Source organism: Sorex araneus, chromosome 1 (assembly GCF_027595985.1).
Source record: "Sorex araneus isolate mSorAra2 chromosome 1, mSorAra2.pri, whole genome shotgun sequence".
Lineage (NCBI taxonomy): Eukaryota > Metazoa > Chordata > Mammalia > Eulipotyphla > Soricidae > Sorex > Sorex araneus.
In genome coordinates, this window is record NC_073302.1 from 212,733,252 (window position 1) to 212,756,532 (window position 23,281).

The 23,281-nt window shown below is 35.6% G+C and overlaps 1 protein-coding gene across 1 annotated transcript in view; it reads right to left on the reverse strand.

Annotated features, from left to right (window-relative positions):
- The window catches only part of ARHGAP15 (Rho GTPase activating protein 15), a 696,849-nt gene that overhangs the window by 214,092 nt on the left and 459,476 nt on the right, over positions 1-23,281 (reverse strand). Inside the window, exon 10 of the mRNA XM_004614082.3 lies at positions 17,651-17,728. Within this exon, the coding sequence (XP_004614139.3) occupies positions 17,651-17,728 (78 nt within the window). The remainder of the gene's footprint in view (positions 1-17,650; positions 17,729-23,281) is intronic.

Sequence of the window (23,281 nt, forward strand, 5' to 3'; positions counted from 1 at the left end):
TATCATTTTCACAACACACAGGTACATATACACATATAGGAAGAATAAATCTCAGCACGAAAGATCTATCTATCTATCTATCTATCTATCTATCTATCTATCTATCTATCTACCTATCTATCTACCTATCTTCTTCATCTCTGTCTATATATCTATCTTTATCTGTCTTATCTGTCTATTTTCTCTCTCATTTTCTCTCTATATATAGTGTGCTGTGCTGTGCTGTGATGTGGTGTGTGTGTGTGTGTGTGTGTGTGTGTGTGTGTGTGTGTGTAGATATTGGGTAAGTAAACAGATAGCACCCATGCTCATGTATACACAAAATTTACAGGTCATTATTTTCTCTTAGAGATATACTGCATGGTTTGGAATGAACAACTACTGGCAAATCTCTATATATCTGAAACCCATATAGATACACAAGTTATGCATACAATATGTGTACAGGTCACAGATTACTCTGTAGGTACAAAATATAATAAAAATTAAAAAGGTTGAAAGGAATCTAAACTGAAGACAGACATATTTTCTTTCTACTGATAGTGTTTAAGTAACATTTTTTAAAATAAAGAACATTAATCTTAAAAAAGGGTTTAATCTGTAAAGAATTGGGAAGAAAAAACTCCTCAAAAGATTTTCTCAACTTGTTTAGTTGAGGAATTGCTATTCACAGGAACACCTCCATGGTTAACCAAAGTTAAAAATATCTGTAGCAATCCTAGAAAGATGGGCAAGATGTGGTGATGGGGAACATTTCATGCATATTCTGCACATTCTTTGATGGTTTTGGGGTCGTTGATAAGTGACGCTTCTCTGTCATTAGAATCAGAGGATACCCTTCACCGTAGAGACATAACAGACACTTTAGACAAATCTTGCCTTTGAAATGAAGTTCAATGACAGTCAGCATTTTCAGCCAGGATTTATTGTTTTAAGGACATGCCCCATATTCTGATTCATTTCTTTTTCTAATACCAAAGGATTATAGCTTCTTCAGGAACACAAAATAGAATAGTGTTCCATCAAGCTATTCTCAAGGCCTAAGTAAATGATTTGCTTCTAAATCAGCTCTAGACTCTCAACAGAGAAGACTAAGCTTTAAGCATTAGGAAGTTCACCAGCAAAGTTTCTCACTGCTAGAAACATCAGGCGTTATATTCATATTACTTAGGAAAATTTAATGATTGACTTTTTTTTTTGATGTGTGTGTGTGTGTGTGTGTGTGTCTTGGGGTTATCTATATACATGTCTCTATGACTATAACAGTAGAGATCCCTCGTAGTAAACATTTTTGGGTTCTCATTTCTGGTGTCCTATAATAAGTTCAGGTATATTTGCATAAAGAGGTGTTTAGTAGTGCCATATAGTCTAGAAATCATCCTCAGTTAGAATCTACCTGGGTTTGTATATTTCAATAAAGAATATTAACAGTTTTATACCAAAAGTAGTCCAAACAAATATTTCTCCTCTCCATGGGTATTTTACACATAAATGTAAGATATATATCCCCCCAAAAAATAGACAAGCAGGATTATGATCAGTTGTGAATGGGGAAATAGATTAATCAAAGATCTTTCACTCACTTGCAATATCCAGAATTGGGTTACCTCTTATTAAAAAAAAGTATACCTCTAATCCCATTATAGTAGGTATGTTGGATCCCATAAAATTTCCAATTACTGCTTCAGAATTTATTGTGCACATATGGAAAATAATACTTGTAAAACAGAAAGGGGTTTGTGCCTTGTGCTGTCAATACTGTGAAGGATGAGGTGATTATAAAGCAAATTAACAATACTTTTAAATGTGCATTCACTTATCTTTCCAATTAAATCCTTGTTAAACAACTGCACAGACAGTAATGGCGCTTCTGCAAAGCACTGATCAAGACAGTTTTATTGTAATTTTTACTCTGTAACAATTAATCAAGTAGGCATTTTCTTTATCATTAAATTATTTAGTTAATAAATATTCTCAATTGGCTAACATATTTGTAGTTTACATGTTCTTTTTGATTTTCCTACTGTAGAACATATTTGGGAGTCTTTCCATTTGCAAGCAGAGGGACCATTAAGGAATGTGATTTTATGCTTTTTTTCTCTAGAAGAATAATTGTGAACAATGAAAGTCCTTGAAACTTTAAACCATTCAAAATCTCTATTTCAACCATTTGATATTGTAAGGTATGCAAACACATTGCTTTTAGCAGATAAGAAATGAGAAGTATTGCTTCAAGGCACTTTTCTGTTGGAGTAAGCATTAAAATTAGCATTTTAGAAGTTCATTAATACCAGTTAAAGACATCTGAGTCATGAAATTGAATTGCAGTAGGGATTTCCTTCTTGAGCCAGTGAAATAAAAAGTACCCGGATATTGTTTCTTTTAGAAGCCCACAGGTGGTTTTAATAAAAACGGGTATCTGTATGAAATTTTTTCCCATTTTTAAATTTTATTTTTTGCAATTTGGAGATTTGATTTTACCTAGATTATATACATCACTTTTAAATTACTGTTAGTGTTTCTTAATAAGGTATTTTGTGTTTCAGTTGTATTTTGCAGTTTTAAGAATATTTTTAACTAGGAGAAATTCCTAGATAATTAGGTTAGTAGTGAGTGCAGTGATTTCAGAAATTACACAAGTCATTGGGATCAGGAACATGCAAATTTGGAAATAAGAATAAACATATGAGAGATACAAAAATTTGAGTCATAAAAGAATATTTCAGGTAAGCCTAGCTTTCCTTTCCAATGGCCTAGTGAAATGATTTTAGGTAAGTCAATATGACTTGTTCAAAATATCTTAGAGGGAAACCTGATATTCAAAGGTTGGCTAATACAGGAGACCGCTCACATTATGCTTCCTAGAAGTAGCTGAAATAATGTACTGGTGTACCAGGTTCACAGATTATTACCTTGGAATGTTTGAGTAAACCCTTGTTAAATGGGTGTTGGTATGTTCAGTAGGTGGTAAGAGACAAAAGAGAGCCAGAAAAGAAATGGAGAAAAGAATAAGTTCATATTTTCAGGTGTCAGTGTTTGTAAAAACAGGTGATTAAAAGGTTCCAAAGGCATAACTGGCCCTCTAAGCTAAGCTCAGAGTGATGGTCAACCCCAGTGTTAGGGTTGGTGATAGGTAGATCTCTGATGGTTAAGTGTTCAATATTAAAAGTAAAGAATTCATTTCCTCTGTCTAGGAGACATAAGTTCTAGATAGTACGACCTCATGAAGTCTGTTAACTTGCATGGCATGTGATAGGTTTAATGAAGAACTAAAAGAGAAATGTAAGCTGCATATCACTCTCCAACTTGTAATAATAGGAAAGGAAAACCTGGACTTAGAAATAGACTAAAACCTGTGCAGAATCACACTCTAGAAGATGCTAATTCCCACTGAGGTTTATTCTAGAAATCAAGAGATTTGTCTTAAAGAAGTGGGTTTGTCAACAGAACCAATGGAGGTGCACCTCTGACTTAGAAATAGATTCACTGCATCTTTGTTTTACTGGGACCAAAAGTAATAATGGAATATATACTTCAGTCCCTGCTTCGGATGGAACATAAAATTTCATCCAAACAAAGGCAAGTGAATGAACCTTCTGTTTGAATATCAAAGGGATGATTAACAAGTAGATAGAACTGGGTATTAGCTCTAGAAACTGTCTTAGGGATGGAAGACACCACAAATAGACAACCTGAACATGCAAAAGACAAACCAACTGTGAAACAGCAAGTTAAATAATTATTCCAGTGGAAACTTTAGGATCTCATGGACATTACATTAAATAGTCAGTGTGGCACTCTGTTCTCCAGAGAGACTTCAAGATGGAGATCAGACATTGTAAGAGCATAGCTGTGCTATAATTTCAACTTGTCTCTTAATTACTGTGAGTACATAGTGCTGTTTCAAAATATCAGCAGAATCAACAAATGTGACTTTCAGTAACTCATTTAAACACATTGGGACTTTTGTCATCTAGGAAGTGGGTAGTTTTCTTATAAAGTTATAGTGAGATGGCATGTAAAAGTACTTTAGAGAACTCTCCAGGGCTGACATTCTTTTGGCATGTCCTAAGGTGTAAATTGCAATCTTAAACACCATTCACTGAATTATTTAAAATAAAAAAAAAATTTCGTTTCTTATTTCAGAAAAGTATGTGTCAATTGTAGACAATTAGGAAATGTTACAGGGGAAAGTGTAAAAGTAATCAGTACACAGTCTTATTAGTTAATGAAGTTCTTATTATTTTCCACTATGAAACTTGATCAATACTAAGAAAAACAGTCCATTTCAGGAATAATCTCTAACATGTACAAAATATCTCATTTTCCTTTTAAAGAAAATTATTAAACCCTGGATCTTATCAATAAATTACTTAATATACATAGATTTTTATCAATTGCAAGATATTTTTTCAGGCAAAGCAAGACAGACATATTTAAAATATGAGTTCACTTGTAAGTGCTAAGTGTCTTGAAGAGATATGATAAAATAATTTCAAAGCAATACATAACAGTACATGTAATATATGTAACATGAGATTGTTGTTAACTGTGTAGTTGAAAATGCAAGCATAGAATTTAAAATGAGTAGCAATTACTGTGGCTTGAAATTATCTATGAAGCATTTGAGTAACAATTTAATAATGCAAGGAGATATAAAATAAATTCATTCTTGCCTTCATAAAACTATATACCATAATGCAACAGGTATGTAGAGTAGGATGGGTGTGAAAGTCATATTTGGGTAAAATTCAACTGGAGTGATAGCACAGCAAGTAGGGAGTTTGCCTTGCACTCTGCCGACCTGGGTTCAGTTTCTTCGTTCCTCTTAGAGAGCCTGGCAAGTTACCGAGAGTATCCCGCCCGCCTGCATGGCAGAGCCTGGCAAGCTACCTTTGACGTATTCAATATGCCAAAAACAGTAACAACAAGTCTCACAATGGAGACATTACTGGTGCCCGCTTGAGCAAATTTATGAACAATGGGATGACAGTGCGGCAGTGCTATTGTTTAAAAGGTCTATGTGAAATGAGACAAATTGTAAAAGGAAGCTTACATCATCTGAGTATTTGTTTTGAGACTACACTCTGCATTGTCCAAGGTTTACTCTGGTTTATCGTTCAGGGATCATTCCTGCTAGCGCTCTGGGGACTGTGGTGCCAGAGATTGAACCTTGGGTCAGCCACAGACAAGTCAGACACCCTATCTGCTGTACTGTCTTTCTGTCCCGGAGTTTAACTCATGAGTCAAGTTTAACTCACGAATCCAGCTTAACTCATGAACCAAGTTTAACCCATGAATCAACAAATTTAGTTTATCTTGACTAAGTAACAACCTTCCGTTCTGAGCCCTTGCTTCTGCTTTAACCCAATGCAAATAACTCTTCTCATAACAGACAGAACGTTTTTTTTTTAAAGTAAATACCATCAGATAATTTCCTTTATCAATCATCTTACCCCTGTGATTTAAAATGATCAACAAAATTCCTTCTCTTGATTTGTAAGGATGGCCCTGTGTTGTCTTTGCCACATCTCTAACCTTGGTGTCCTGCTATCACACAAACCTTTGCTCCCTCAGTCAGTTTTGTACATTCTTTTTTCTACCCAAATCTCTGCATAGCTCCTTTAGTTCTTTTGGGCTAGTTTAAGAGGTAAGGATACCAACTTGACCAAAACAGGTGCATTACACTTATCTGTCAGCATGTGGTGGAAGTGGGCATGCAAAGAAGTTACAATGTTTTAGAGAGATGCCTCCAAGGAAAGAACGTAAGACACTGGGATGAAGAGTGACTAGATGGGTGGTGTGGAAACTTGTTCCCGTTGTTTTAATCAATGAAGTCTCCATGAGAAGGTAAACTGAATGTTGAAAGGAACATTTTGGAAGCTCATTTAAGACACATGAAGCAAAATTCAAAGCTTTGGAAAGAAAATTAATTTGATGCATCTGAGATAGGAAGCCAGGTTGGTTGGATATCACTTTATCACTGTCATCCTGTTGCTCATGGATTTGCTCGAGCGAGCACCAATCACATCTCCATTGTGAGACTTGTTGTTATTGTTTTTAGTATATTGAATATGCCATGGGGAGCTTGCCAGACTCTGTCCTGCAGGCGGGATACTCTCGGTAGCTTGCCGGGCTTACAAGAGGGATGGAGGAATCAAACATAGGTCGGCCGAGTGCAAGGCAAATGCCCTACCTGCTGTGCTTTTGCTCCAGCCTGATTGGATACACTGAGAACATTAAGATGGTGAGACCAGAAAGAAAGCCAGTAGATCAAATATGTAGGACTTGTGGATCTACAATTTTCTCATGAACTTTTTTTGAATAAATCACTTTTCTTGGCCATTGAGTTAGAATATTTATAGAACACAGGACTAATGTGACTGAAACCCTTACCATTTACCATTGTACTTCCGGCACGCAGCACATGGTCTGACAATTAATATGAGCTTCAAGTGTCTATTACTGCATGAATGATGCAAAGCTTAAAAATTTAAATTTTATTTTTGCCCACAGGTATGCCTGCCACATCACGCAGTTAGACCCAGGAATGTACTGGTGCAGAAGAGAATGGGTTTGGAGTCATTCAAATATTTGTTTCTGCCTTGTTTTAGCTCCTATATTTGTAACTTCGAATACATGTCTTCAGATTGTGCAAGGAGACCAGAAAAACTTTCTAGCTGGCCTTGAATGTGTTGTTTTTCTTTTTCACAAACAGCTTTAAGTTGTTTTTTTTTTCTAGAGAGAACTTTTTTTTTTAGACCATGCTTCTAAATTACATGGAACACCTTGCAGAAGAGGTGCTATATAAATATATGTGAATCACTGTGGCTGTAATTAGTAGCAACAGGGATTTCCTGTGTTAAAAAAAAAAACTTCAAAATTCAAATTTTTGTGTATAGGGGTTAATATGAGCCATATAGTTTTATCACTCTCTCTTTCAATTCTGATTTGTTCTCTGCCTAGTCATTTCAACAATTTCAAACCGAGACTGTGATAAATTATGCCACCATTCCTAATATCATGCCTGGCTTGCCCAAATGCTAAATGCTTACTTTTTAAGGACTACTAAGTCATGTCTTTTCTTAAGCATAGTCTTATTGAGCCAGAGAATTAGGATACAAGATTCTTCACTCTATTCCTATCTCATAATTCTTTTAACCAATTTTAATTTACACACAAATTTTCTAGAGAAAATATAACATAACATCTAAATTTAGTTTTATTTTTTTTGACTGAGACACCCAAGAAGTAAACCTTACCACAATGGACCAATGAAGACATTTGATAGTAAATGGTTTGTATTAGATCATCATTTTTTTCTTTCATTTTAGGGCATATATCATTATTTAGACCACACAGAATATTGGGCCCTTTGCTATGTTAAAGACATAAAAATGAATCAGAATTCCTACTCTAGATGAAGTCATAGGCAGTTAGGGATCATTTATTATAAGGGCATTTTAAAATTAAGTTTTCTTTTATAAAAGGGGTCCCATGGGCAGAGTATGAGGAATATATATAATTAGAATGAGAATAAGTGCATTTTATTTTTTAATGTTAAAAAGAATAAAATGTATTTCTCACACTTCACAAGTGATATACTGAATACTGCTATAAATTTTAAAGTTTAAATATTTTACTTTTGGTATTAGGTATATAGGCTCAGAAAAACTTATCTTTTTGAATTACTGTTTCTTGTGTGAATAATACAAATACTAAAGTATATATAAATGTAAAACATGAGTGAGGGCTAGAGATAACAGCATATAAGCCATGCAATCAATTATTTTTGCTTGTTTGGAGGCCACAATCAGGCTGCTCTTTCTGTGTGCTCTGGGGTCTCTCCCAGCAATGCTTAGTGGACCCTGCGGTGCCAGGGAGCAAAAGCAGTCATTATATATGAAAAGAATGCACTTTCCCTTGGACTTTCTTTGTGGACCCTCTGTAGTTATTTTTTAATTATCTAAGTTAATTATATTTATATTTTAATATAATACAGTATATAAATTTTTATATAATATATAATATAAAATATTATATATAAATTAAATTATATTTAATTATCTAAGTATAATTAATTATCTAAGTTAATTCTTAATTAACTATTAGCTATCAGCACTAGTCGGTTATATCTTATAATATTATTTTTTTATTAAATCCCTAGGTAAAACTTCTTCATTTTCAATTTGTTCCAGAACTCACAATATTGGGAAAGAATTTTGGTGTCACAAACATCAATTAATCATATTAGTGGCATACATAATGTCTCTTTGATACTTTATGTTTTCAAATGAATCAGTGATTCACTAATAAAAATTTTTAAAAAAGCAAATGAATCAATGTTCACTAAAATTGGTTAATAAATCTCATCTCTCAATTTTTTAAATAGAAAATTAGTTAAACCAAACAGGGATTCATAGTTTAATTTTGCTTTCTTCAAAGATAAATCTCTTATATCTTATGACCTACAGGCTGTGTCTCCCCTACACAGCTAGAATAGAACTAACTAGATATTTTTCAGTACTCCAAAATTGTGTATGGACTTGATTTACCCAGGGAGCTTTTTCCTTTAATATACACTTCTATCTTCAACTCCAGCTTTTTTACATCAAAGTTTCTGTGATGAGACTTCAAAACTTTTATTCATGAAAAGTTCTAACATTTGATTCTTGGTGCAGACAGACTTCAAGAATCATGACGATTACTTCCTCTCTTTGTTTCTGTCTTATGTAATAATCTCCTTTAGGATATGGGTATGAATTGCAACAAGCTTCTAACAAACAAAAAGCAGCAAAGGTGATGATAGATAAGCACCATGATTCATTTACAGAAGATTATGACTTCACATTTAGCTACCAGTTTCTCTCTCTGGTTGCTTTGATGAACAAGCTGCCATGTTGTCAGATGGCCTATGGGAGATGTCTACAAGGCCAACAGCCAGTAATGCAAAGTCCTCAAGTTTAATAACCCATATGGAACTGTGTCCTGCCAACAACTGTGTGATTTTAGAAACAGAATTCTCCCCAGTCAAGCATCCAGATGAGGATTTGCCCCTGGGGATCACATTAATTGCAACCTAGTGTATTCAGCTAATCCATGTCTATCTTCAGAATGAAAAAACAGGGAGATATTAAAGGCATGTGCTTTAAGCTGCTGAGTTGCAGTATAGTTACATAGCAGCAGATAACCAAGACAATTCTGATATGTAGTCAGGAATGGGAACCAGCATTGTATAGAACAATTATAAATGACATAATCTTGATGTGTGTTGCTACTAAGTTTAAAGAACTACTCATTATCAGTATGATGATGGTGAGAAAGAATTGTAACGGTGGTAGGTTTTTCTAAATATCATTAGGGATTTCCTTGGGAATGTGTAGGTACATATCTGATTGTTTTAATTTTTGTATCAAATAGATAAGCATAGGAAAAACACAAACTAAAAGGAGTTAAAATTTTTTAGCAGATAAAAAATAGCTTGGTGAATTCTGCTTCACAATGATAGGAAGAGCCGACATCGAAGGATCGCTCTTCAATCCTTTGCGCCTACTCAAACAAATCGAAAATCAATGGGATGGCAAGTGACAAGTAACAAAAAATAGCTAAGAATCAGGATAAGGAGGCCATTTCCTTTTAATCTGTGTTCTCTCCTCTTTAGAGACGGTCTCTGTTTCTTACTGATGAACGTAGTATTAAATCTGCTCCTTATTATTCATTATGTATATTTTAAAGTATAATTAATAAATATAAGTTATGTATTATCAATACACACATATATACACATATGTGTGTATATATAAATATATATGTAAGTTCTTGAGCCACACCCCATTGAGCTCAGGCTAACTGTTGATTTTGTGCTTAGGGATCTCTCCTGTAGACATAGGATCCTATTTGGTGCGAGGATTAAACCCAGACTAGTCAACTGTAAGGCAAGCATCTTAATTGATATGTTATCTCTCCAGCCCCAAACATCATGTACTTTAAACTACAAGTATTAATAATCATCACATTTCAATATTATACAAAAATGAATAACTTTGTGTTATTAATATCTTATTTATTTTTATCTCTTTATTCACCATTGTTTACTAATGACAATATAGTTTCTTAAGCAACTAGAAATACAATAGTTTTGCCATGAATAGTCTCTGAGCTCTCCGACTCAAAGTAGCTGAAAAATGAGGGCTAAGAAAGTTTCCAAAGCCTGAATGATGTTAGAGTCTGGCTCTTTTATGATCAAGTGATCTTTCCAGCTTTAATGGGAAAAATAAATCATTGTTAAAAGATAATCTTGTCACATGGAAGCCAGAAAGGTGCAATATCAATGATTCGGCTTACCAAAAACCACCCTGCGGAATGGAATAAAACAAATAACACTGTTTGTTTTGTTGTTGCTGCAGTTGGCGGTGAGAGTAAGGAGGTTTAAGGAAGTACCTCATTTTAAAAATAATAAGAGGGCAATATAAACTCACTTAATAGAAAAATAAATGGATTTGATACAAGGGGTACTTTATAAGAACCAGAACTAGAAGTCCTGAAATCCTTTTCTAGATCATTTTCTGTTGCATTCAATTGCTTATTTCATGATGAAACTGCCAATTGTTCACATTCTCTCTTCTTTTTTCTTCTTTTATTTAATTTTTGATGCTGCACATAATATGAGAAGCAAAGAGATAGCTGCCAGAGCAGAAAATTCTGCTGTGCTTCATGGTAAGAGTCTATAAAAAAAGTAGTCTAGATATAGTTTATAACCCCCCAAAAAGTTTCTCTAGCAGTTTAATGTCAGTTAAGCTTACTCTTTGCATGTTCAAAATAAGTAAATCTATCTCTTTAGACCAATAGTTAATTTAGTTTATAATTCCAGTAAAACCTAGGAGAATAAAGATAGACTACATGACTATATATTATGAAAAAAGCCCCTTTCTATTTAACATATACAATCATATGCACCTGTATGCACACAAACACGAGCACACATATAATTAAGATTTATGGCATTTGTATATTGTACTTCTTGTGCAAAAAAATGCAAAAAACGGTGTCCTAAGACTCTTCTTTAAAATATTTCTTTATATGTGGAAAACATGTCTGATCCTTGGTAAGAAGTACTTTCTCCACTTAAAAGAAGTGGTTAGACAGAGTGATAGCACAGCGGGTGGTGTGTTTGCCTTGCACACGGCCAACCCAGGTTCGATTCTTGTGTCCCTCTTGAAGAACTGACTACCTACTGAGAGTATCCTGCCTGAACAGGAGAGCCTGGAAAGCTCCCTGTGGCATATTAGATATGCCAAAAACAGTAACAACAAGTCTCACAATGGAGATGTTATTGATGCCCGCTCGAGCAAAATGATGAACAATGGGATATTGCCACAGTGCTACTAAGAAAATAACCAACTGGAAAATTCACGGTCAGTTCTGCCTGCACTATTTCTTAGCTTTCCCATCGACTCACGGCCTCGTGGAGCCTGAAAGCAATCTTCTCCATTTTTCAAATGGTGAAAGAGAATGTCTCAGTAATACCAAAGCTATTCTGAATGAAACTTGGAGTTTGGGTAGCAAGTCTAGATGGGCAGTACAAGCCAGGCTGTTGATGTGAGGAGGAGGGGGAATTCAGCCTGGTGGGACTTCCAACACCCACTGTCAAAAGTTCTCAATAGTTGTGCAGCTTTCTGCATGCTGACGTCTCCCTTCTGCAAAAGAACCGCCATGCCATAGAACCACCAGGTCACAGATCATACTGAAGAATCAACGCAGTGGCACTGGCTGATGACAGATTGACATCTAAGGTCGTGGACCAGTTTTCTTTGGGGGATGCCCTCGCAGAGTGGAAGAGTTGCATCAGCAAAATGTCACTGTAAGCTGTCACCAAATAAAACACATGGCGACAAGCACTGCTCACGAATGCACAATAACCCTGCAAATCAAGTCTCCTCAGTGCCTTCCTACAGGCTGTAACAAAATGCTGTGTTGAATGGTTGCTTGGTCCATGCAGCAACACAGAAAGTCTGATAAAGAAAGGAAGTACCAGGTTTCTTCAGAGCTGTGACGTTTGGCGCTTTCCTGAGTATCTTCCCTGAACAGGTTTAAAGACTCCTGCGTTAACTTTATCTCATAAATACCAGAAAGCAGAGTATAAACAGGAAGTGTGCATAGTATGGAAAAATTAATGCCCACTTATATAAGAATAAAAAATAATAAATTAAAAATTCATTATTCCAACAGTATTTTTATGTGGGTTTTGAATCAGCAAAATTTGAAATCTAGTCCTAGGTCCCTCACTCATTTGGTGTATGATATAATGATATCTTATGCAGCATCTGAGTCTTGGTTCTCATCTTTGAAATGGGAGTAATAGGAGTAACTCTTCTATGGGAAACTAGGAAGTATTAGATTAAATGACATAAGTAAAGCACTTAATGTATTTTCTAGCACATAATGAAATATGAAAATATGTTAGCTATTTTATTATAGTATTATTATCATCATTACTAGCTATAACTAGGAAATGCTTTCAAAAGTGATCTCTTTGAATTTAACTTGTATGCCATCTGATCTGGAAGTATAATAAGGGTATCCAATTCCTCCTGATTTAGTGAATCAAATAGAAAACCAAAACAAATTGAATCATTCAACTGGTGTATTTAGAATTGCTGATGACATAACATTCAAGAAAGTTAGTGAAATACATAAACTGCAATTGAACTGTTCTTCAAAATCTCCCAAATCAGTTTTCATTTGTCTAGCCTAATGGTGGGTTGGATTTATTCATTTTTTAAATGTAAATTTATAACATTCTAAAAAGAAAACATTGATTAATGTGAACATGTTAGAGATAAAGTTGTTCATAGAATTATCTCTGTGTAGCCTGCTGCTTGCACACATGTACACACACAAACACATGTACACACAGAGTTGAAGCCACAATGTATATATTCAACTTCTTTGTACCCAGCATGGATTCTCTTGCAAGTCAGCTATGCGGTCAGACCCCAGGGTAAAGGCAGAGGGAATGACACAGTATTAGGTAGGTTATGGTTCACTCTAGGCATTTCATTCAACAAGTAATCAGATTAACAACATTTTAGGGAGCCTAGTATATGCATTTAATTTTATTTAATTATAAAAAAAGAAACTACTACCACACATCTTAGACAAAATCATGAGTATCAAAGATCCTAATGCAGCATAATTTCTGTTCCGTGTGTTGCATTCTGACAGTGCTATAAAGCAGGGAGACAGTTTACTGACAATTCTCTGCTACCAGATACCAACTCGGGCCTCTGTCCAGCTGTACATTGTCAACTCTCATAGAAACATGAGCAGTTATACAGCCTCAGAAGACACTGAAGTTTGGATTGTAAAAGACAAGATGGACAGATTTCATATTTTCATTGCATTTTTTTTTGCCTTTTCAAACTGCTGAGCATGATTATTTTAAAAAGCAGGAAATGCAACTAGTGTTTGCTTCTAGCATGGCTTCTGTTTTGAGATTTCTTCTTTGTAGAAGAAATGTGTTGCCCAGCTGTCTAGAATCCCAATCAGGATATGGTTTCAACATGAAATATATTACAAGATGATTTTAGCTGGTTGTAAACAGGAATGGAAATGAGGCTGGGGATAATTTTTCCAATTTTAGCCGCACAGGAGGCACTGCTTCAGTCCAGTGGGTCAATACGAATGAAGTGAAGTTTAGTTTTATCTTGGGCACAAAAGGAGGATAATTATTTTGAAACACAAAGGGCACAAATAAAGAGCTGTGAAGATTCTCAGTTATAGAGTTAGTCAGAAATAAGAAACATGTGCTATCTGGCCAGCAGTACCATTGTCAACAGTTGAAAGGATGGTTTGACCCAAATTGTACCACCGGAAGATTTAATACTTATCAGTATTAATACTTCAACCTTTAATACACATACTATTCAACAAATATTAATATTAATATTAATCAAATACTAAGAATTACCTCTATGGAAGTCTCAGAACTTCTGTTGGTTAATAGGAAAAGATACAAGAGAAATTCAAGTCCTACATTTTTGGGTGCTTAGAAATTTGTGGCAGATACAGATTTTTAAGTTAGTATCCCCCTTTTTTTTAAGACTCCCAAATTTTAATGCTTCTCAAATATAATCTCCGTGTATATCTGATTCTATTCCTTTAAAAAGACAACATTAAATCATTGAATCTTATGCTAGATGAAACTTTAGAAGTTAGATGAGGTGCACATAAATTTGACTTTCCAGTGTCATAGGAACATACAATCTTGCAAATTTCCTGAAAGAAACTATTTATAATCTGGGTCTTCAAGACTCAGTAGAGATGTATCAGGCAGGAGTTTGTGTAAATATAGTGGGAAGAAATAGAGAATATCAAAAATCAAGTTCTTTTCTGCCAGTGATATTCAATAGCCTTCAGTGAATCCTTAAAACCTCAAGTAATATGGAGCACTAAATCTACTATTTTTTTAAACAAATATAAACTACAATGAAGTTTAATTTATGAACTAGGACAGGAGAGTAATGACAATAACAAAATAAAACAATTATATAAAGTTTGTCTTTGTTGTCTCTCTCACCCTAAATATATTAATATATATGTACTTATGTATATATATTTTTAAACTTTTGGGGGTACTCCTAAACAATGCTCAGAGGGTCCTGGGGGTACTCCCAGAAATGCTGAGAGCCAGTTAAGCCAGTTGTTCAATTCTCAGGCCTGACAATGCAGTGCTGCTGGCCCCAGTAACACGAGGGTCACCAGGGCCACCTTAGTGGTCCCTATGGGGCCTTGATCTCAGGAACTGGAGCAGGCAAGCAGGTCTCTCGTCCTTTGAGCTATCTCCTTGCACATCTACATAATAGTATTTTTGGACAGTGGTTGACTGTTGATAACCATAATATTATAAACTGAATTACAGATAAGGGGGGATACTTTATGTAAAGATTTTAAGAAACATTATTAATCAGGAAAAACAAATAAATTGTGAAGGAAGTTCAGAGGATTTGAACCAATTTGCTGTCTAAATTCTCCTGATGAAAACAAAAAACTAAGATTATTTTCAAGTGAAAGGAAACTTACAAGTATTGAACAACTTCTATGAATCTGTTACATCATAAAGAGAAAGCCAATGTTATATTTATTTCTCAAAAAAGTTTCGGGACTTATTTCTGCCTTCCCCTGTTTACTGCCAGCTGTTTTTACTGATAAGAGAAAGTGTATACACAAGACTAAACAAGATGCTAAAGTCACAGAGGTAGATTCTGGGTAATATCTCACAACTATGCACCTTCACATGACTTGTGATACTATCTTAAGATATTTAGTTGTTTCATTTTTCTGTAGCATTTCCTAATTTTTCATCAAAAATTTATATGAATAGCTTTTCTTTGAGAATTTAAAGATTTAAAGGAAAACTGAACAAAACCATAATTCTCATCTCTCCCAACATGTGCAAATATTTCTTTTCTACTAAAATTATGTATTAATGTGGTATATATGTTTTGAGGTGGAACTAATATTGATAATTTATCTTATTCTCATTTTATTTATTTATCATTTTGCTTTTGGTAGTCAGGACTTACTCTAGTTCTGTGCTAAGGGGTCACTCCTGGTGACACTCAGGGGAATATATGCAGTGCTGGGGGTCTAATTATGGTAGGTCACATGTTAAGCAAATGCCTTAATTCCTGCACTACCTTTCCAGGCTGATACTCTTTGTGTAGTACATGAGATAGATTTTGAGAAATGTAGAATAGGCACGGCTTTCTCTCCCGGAAGAGAGCAACATGACGCCCAACACTGCCATGCCACTGGACCCCGTGCCAGGCTGTTTCACTTGGGACACCACAGAGGGGGTCAGGTGAGAGCCCTATCCACCCCAAGAGACCCAGCCCTGCCACTGAAAACCTTCACAACCCAACCACTGCCAAGTTCAAGGCCCCTACCCACACCCTCGGGCCCAGCCTCAGATATGAGTGAACCTATTACTGGACCTCGGTGGCAGCGCTACACATCATAAGACACTCCCAACCCATTCTCTAAGAGTACCACATCACAATTGATGGGGTTCAAATAGTATGCAACCAATCACAGAGGATAAAAAAATATATATGCATATATATTTTACATATATATGCGAAAGTTCACATCACTCAATATTTAATAACATGTTAGTGATAGCCTAAAGAAGGTCTTAATGGCCCCTGACAAAATACAACAATCTTTACACTGTTTCTTCTATGGGATAATTTTTTGTAGCATAATTCAGCAGTTTTTCATAACAAACAATGCAAAATATATTATTTTGGTTGTGCTTTGGGACACGGATTGGGACTTGGGATGGAAACATCCCAAATTTGGTGGTGGGAAGGGGTACTGGTGGTGGGATTGGTGTTTGAATATTAACTGTAATAAAATATTATGAACTGTCTTATAAAATAAAATTTTTTTAAAAAAGAAATGCATAACAATATGCCCACCATTACAGTATCAAACAGTTTTATAACCCACACAATCACTGATGCTCCCCTTATCCTCAAATTCTGTTCAACTATTTTCACTTTCTCCACGTCTTTTCTAGGTTGTAATATTGGAGGAATCAGGTAGCCTAAAACCATTAAAACTGAAGAGTTCCCACAGTTATTTGCATAATTTTATACACTTATTTTTTATCACTAAATATTCCATGATACAGATATACCAGTTCATTTATCTATTCAATTAACCTATTATAAGATAGCAGCCCTAAAGTTTTCCTAATTATGAATAAAACTCTGCATATATTATGTTCAACATTTTGTGGATATGTCTGAACTCACTTAAGCAAATAGCAAAAAGCACAATTAATGGATTGTATGTTAAAATACGTATTCTTGCTGGTATTTGTTATTATCAGTGTTTTAGATTTAGCAATTTTAATTGTAATGGCATCTCATTGTTTCGTTTTGCAATTATTTGATGTGTGGATGATATATGTATTTTCTACTTATTTTTTTTAACTTATCTATGCCATGCGGGCGGGATATTCTTGGTAGTTTGCCAGGCTCTCCGAGAGGAACAAAGGAATCGAACCCGGGTTGGCCCTGTGCAAGGCAAACACCCCACATGCTGTGCTATCACTCCCGCCCGCCCACGAGGCAGAGCCTGGAAAGCTACCTGTGGCATATTCAATATGCCAAAAATAGTAACAAGTCTCACAATGGAGATGTTACTGGTTCCCACTCGAGCAAATCGATGAACAATGGGATGACATTGCAGTGCTAACTTATCTATGATATATATTTCTAACATGTGTGATGCTATTACTTTTACTAAATTTAATAACTTCATTAATTTCCCTTCCTATCTATTAGTATTTAAACGAAGCTATTCTTGTCTAGTCTGTCATTATTCTTTCCTTCATTTTAATTTGATATATTCCACTTATTATATATTTCAACAAACTATTATTTAGTTCCTCACTGGTATCTACTCAACTTCAAATAAATGAGCTATATTTTACTTCTTTGATAATGGTTATATAATTTATTTGAATTTTGCCATTTCCTTCAAATTTTTATCACTATATATTCACAAGAAATACTGTACAGTACCTGAAATATTATTGAGATGAAGCTACTGAAAAACTCTCTGAAACGATATCACTTACCTTGGTTGACAATAAATTTTAACTTCTGTATTGTAGCCAGATTCCCACTAACTCGATATATTCCATCAACTTCTAGACCTGAAAATAAAAATGCATGTTTTAGAACTCCTCATATGAGAACTAAAATGCTAAATTAAAAATATTTGTAGCTATGGAAAATATACAGTGTAGTATATCATCACATCTTTTCCTACCACAAAAAATAAATTTCACTAGCCTGCGCTCCTCCCTCCCTCCCTCCCTCCCTCCCTCCCTCCCTCCCTCCCTCCCTCCCTCCCTCCCTCCCCCTCCCTCTCTTCCTTCCTTCCTTCCTTCCTTCCTTCCTTCCTTCCTTCCTTCCTTCCTTCCTCCCTCCCTCCCTCCCTCCCCCTCCCTCTCTTCCTTCCTTCCTTCCTTCCTTCCTTCCTTCCTTCCTTCCTTCCTTCCTTCCTTCCTTCCTTCCTTCCTTCCTTCCTTCCTTTCTTCCTTTCTTTCTTTCTTTCTTTCTTTCTTTCTTTCTTTCTTTCTTTCTTTCTTTCTTTCTTTCTTTCTTTCTTTCTTTCTTTCTTTCTTTCTTTCCTCCTTTCTTTCCTCCTTTCTTTCCTCCTTTCTTTCCTCCTTTCTTTCCTCCTTTCTTTCCTTCTTTCTTTCTTTCTTTCTTTCTTTCTTTCTTTCTTTCTTTCTTTCTTTCTTTCTTTCTTTCTTTCTTTCTTTCTTTCTTTCTTTCTTTCCCTTCCTTCCTTCCTTCCTTCCTTCCTTCCTTCCTTCCTTCCTTCCTTCCTTCCTTCCTTCCTTCCTTCCTTCCTTCCTTCCTTCCTTCCTGCCTTTCCCTTCCTTCCTTCTTTCCTTCCTTCCTTCCTTCCTTCCTTCCTTCCTTCCTTCCTTCCTTCCTTCCTTCCTTCCTTCCTTCCTTCCTTCTTCCTTCCTCTTCTTTTATCATGTTTTCCCCCTTCTATTTTTCCTCTAGTCTCCTCTCCTACATGGACCTATCCTCTCTCCTCTCCTCACCTCTTTCCTTTTCATTTCTTATTGTCATTCCTTGTTTAACTCCTGTAATCACTAGATCATAATACATATATGTATATATATATATTGTCTTATTACTTGAAACAACAGAATGAAAACTTTGTTCACATAGAAGTTTCCTCAAAAAAAAAATTGGCCAAAAGTCACATGAAAAAATGCTCCATATGTCTAGTCATCAGGGAGATGCAAATTAAAACAACAATGAGATATCATTTTACACCACAGAGACTGACACACATTCAAAAGAACAAAGGCAATTAGTGCAGGTGTGGATGTGGGGGAAAAGGGACGCTCTTTCACTGTTGGTGGGAATGCTTACTGGTATAGCCTTTCTGGAAAACAATATGGACAGTACTTCAAAAACTAGAAATTGAGCTTCCATATGACCCCGCAATACCACTTCTGGGAATACATCCCGAGAATGCAAAAAAGCACAGTAGAAATGACATCTATACCTATATGTTCATTGCAGCACTGGTTCACAATAGCCAAAATCTGGAAACAACCCAAGGGCCCTAGAGCAGATGACTGCTTAAAGAAAGTTTGTTACAGCTACACAATGGAATACTATGCAGCTGTGAGGAGAGATGAAGTCATAAAATTTGCTTATAAATGGATAGACATGGAGAGTATCATGCTAAGTGAAATGAGTCAGAAAGAGAGGGACAGACATAGAAGGATTGCACTCATTTGTGGAATATAGAATATCATCACATGAGGCTGAACCCAAGGACAGTAGATACAAGGACCAGGAGGATTGCCCCATTGCTGAAAGCCTGCTTCATGAGCGGAGGGGAGAAGGCAGATGGAATAGAGAAGGGATCACTAAGAAAATGATGGCTGGGGAAATCAGTCGGGATGGGAAATGTATGCCGAAAGTAGATAATGGACCAAACATGATGACCTCTCAGTGTCTGTGTTGCAAGTCATAATGCCCAAAAGTAGAGAGAGAGTATGGGGAATATTGTCTGCCATCGAGGCAGGGGGAGGGTGTGAAAGGGGGGTATACCAGGGATATTGGTGGTGAGGAATGTGTACTGGTGGAGGGATAGGTGTTTGATCAATATATGATTGCAACCCAGACATGAAAGCTTGTAACTGTCTCACAGTGATTCAATAATATTAAAAAAAATGGTTCAGAAGGAAACTGGCTTCATAATCTTCATAAACTGGCTTCATAATCTTCATTACATGCAATAGACCATGTGATTATTGAGGTTAGAATGAAAGGAAGCCCTGGTATAAAGAGTAAACTTTTGAGAATGTTAGAGAATTTTAAAGCTGATCACATATAATTTAAAAAATAACTGATCTTCCAATGAATTTAGATAATCAACCACATTTTTTCATATGCCTACTTATAACATCTAGTTGTTTCCATGATCAAGGTATCATATGGATAACTAAATAGAAAAAAATAGAAAAATAAGAAGAGAAATACTTGTTTCAGCAGTATTATTGGGGCTGGAGTGAAAGCACAGCATGTAGGGCATTTGTCTTGCATGCGGCCAACCTGGGTTCAATTCCCAGCATCCCATATGGTCCCCGAGCACCGCTTAGAGTAATTCCTGAGTACATGAGCCAGGAGTAACCCCTGTGTGTTGCCAGTTGTGACCAAAAAAAAAAAAAGCAGTATTATTGTCCACAAGCAAGGTTGATAGCATTAGAGGCTGATGTTCATATCTGATGATGTGTCAAGTGTCCTGGAGAGACAGTCACTGCCAGAAGCTTCTCTCAGTGGTACTGATAGAACCACTTAGCACTACAGCGAACCATTATAATTGACAAAAGTTAGTACTATAGAAATAAATAAAGTAACTGTCATAGTGTAGTAAAAACATTGACAAATTCCTTAGTAACTTGACATGCACTCCTATTGCTTCAACATTTTTGTTTTCACATACTTTGTCATAGGAACATTTCTGCCATGTGCACAAAATTTATAAGTTGGTTAGAATAGAGTAACATAACTCTTAACAGGTATTAATGCCGTGATTAAAATTAGCTATAAACTATTTTTTAAATTTCTTCAAGCAGCTTTAGGTTTATATCAAACAGGCAACAGAGATTTCCCATATTCCTGTTCCTTATATACCTGCCATTCCCCCATATTAATAGCCTCTACCAAACTGGTACATTTGTCGGATTGGTACATTTGGACATTATAATAACTCTAAAACTACATTTCATATAATAGTTGTCTTGGTGTACATTCTATGACTTTATAGACAAATGTATAATGATAGATCCATTATTATATCATCAAAGAATTTTCACTGCCTAAAAAATTTTTTATGCCATGTTCATTCATTCTCACTATGACATTTCTTGGTACATGTAATAAACTACAGAACAATAAGGGGATAATTTTAATATTAAACTCTATCAGTACATGGATACACATTGGTGTGAGGTTTTAGTTTTAAAATAATCTGATAATAAATTACTGAGTCCAGTCCCTTCTTAGGAACCAAATTCTCTTTACAAATGGAATGAGTTTTCACTCTTAATGTATACTAAGAATATCTAATATATGTCACTGTCACTGTCACTGTCATCCCGTTGCTCATCGATTTGCTTGAGCAGGCACCAGTAACATCTCCATTGTGAGACTTAAAGCAGTGGGCAGGGTGTTTGCTTTGCACGTGGCTGACCTGGTTTCAATTTCTCTGCCCCTCTCAGAGAGCCCGGCAAGCTAACGAGAGTATTGCGCCCGCACGGCAGAGCCTGGCAAGCTCCCCATGGTGTATTCGATATGCCAAAAACAGTAACAACAAGTCTCACAATAGAGACATTACTAGTGCCAGCTCGAGCAAATCGATGAGCAACAGGATGACAATGATACAGTGATACATTCATATAAGAACAGTTCTTTCAGTGTTTTCCCTTTGGAGGTATATTTAATGTTTCTGGATATGTCATTAAGGAAAACATATTTTAAAACCTTGTCTAAAATCACCCATAGCCATGCCATACTGTCTACAGAAAAATGGTCATGATGGTATATTCTAGGTCTTTAGCAAAGACCTGGAAAAGTTTTAGTTTGGAGGTTATCAAAGATCATTTAGAAGTATGAATACTGAATAATGCAATTAACAAAAAAATCTTGACCAAATTAGTTGTTGCTGACTTTTTCCTGATTGAGTTTTTATTTGCTCTCAAGATATCTGAGAAAAACTACAGCATTGTAGCACTGTCATCAGTTGTTCATTTATTTGCTTGAGTGGGCACCAGTAACGTCTCCATTGTGAGACTTGTTGTTACTGTTTTTGGCATATCGAATATACCATGGGTTGCTTGCCAGGCTCTGCCGTGAAAAACAATTCCTTAGGGAATATAAAGTATTTCCTAAATATGGAGCTCCAGGCTTCCAAAAGAAAGATCTCCTCAGCAGGATTCCGAGACTCTGGAGCTGGGCTGGTGATTTTCAGTGCTGGGGCTGGCTTGAGAATGAAATGCTGCTCAGGTCACACAGTCACACCTGGCGGTGCTTGCGGTCCTGCAGGTTACACCTGGCAATGTTTGAGGAGGCCATGTGGTGTGAGGAATCATACCTTGACTGGCTCGTGTGGGGCATGTGCCCTAACAACTGTAGTACCTCCTGGTTTCTTCATTTGATTTTATAAAAAACAAAGACAAAAACTGTCAGATTATTGCCATTAAATTATCAATTAAATAGGAGACATCAATTAACATATATTTGTATAAATCGAGCAAATATACTCTATGTTTAGGTTTTAATTTGTTTGGAAAATTCATTGGTGCTTCATTAGAAATCAATATTAAATGGAATTACTTGAATTTCAACAAGTTATGGCTGCAACTAAGGCTGTCATTTAAGCTTTATATCTATTTTATAAGATGTAAGAGTAAATTCGATTTTATTTTGAAGTTAGGACTCTTCCTTTTATGATACTATTTTTACGTTAATAAAATGCATAGCTGATCTAGAGTTGTAAACATACTTTCACTTACTGAACTTCCATGGTATCCAAAGCTAAGCTGTCTTTCTCTTTATAGAGATTTAAATTCATGCCATATGAAGAGCCCTTTGGTCTTTCATAAATTTCAGAATTTATTTTTTAAGTTTAGTAATAAGAAACATTTGAAAAAGCAGAATGGTTTGGATATATTATATACAAGCAAGAAAGTGCTATATTAGTTAAACAAAGCGATCTCATCCCAAATTAATAACCTGATTTCTATTTGAAATAAAAGAAAAGATGTTGGGTAGGAGACAGAGAGGGTAACTCTCAGATCATTGCCACTGCTGTGGTCACAGAACTAAGTTGTAGCAGAGAAACTGCTTTGTGGCTTAAGATAGGAACCAGAAAGTAGGGGAGAGTAAAGCAAAACATATTAGATGCAATTTGAATCTAAGTTGACACAATTTCCAAGCCCTTCAGAGTCAGTGATATCAACCCCATATTTCTTGTGAAGGATACCAATCTTTGACATTAGTGGCTCCTGCTTTGAATGGCTCAGGCTCCCCTGCTAGCATATTTTTTAAATTACATAAATAGAGTGAAAATGACCAAGTATATATTAGAAAGGAGAGGATTCGATTTTTCAAAAATATCTGGAACATATCAGTGAATTTTAGGAGTTATAAATTATATAGGTAAC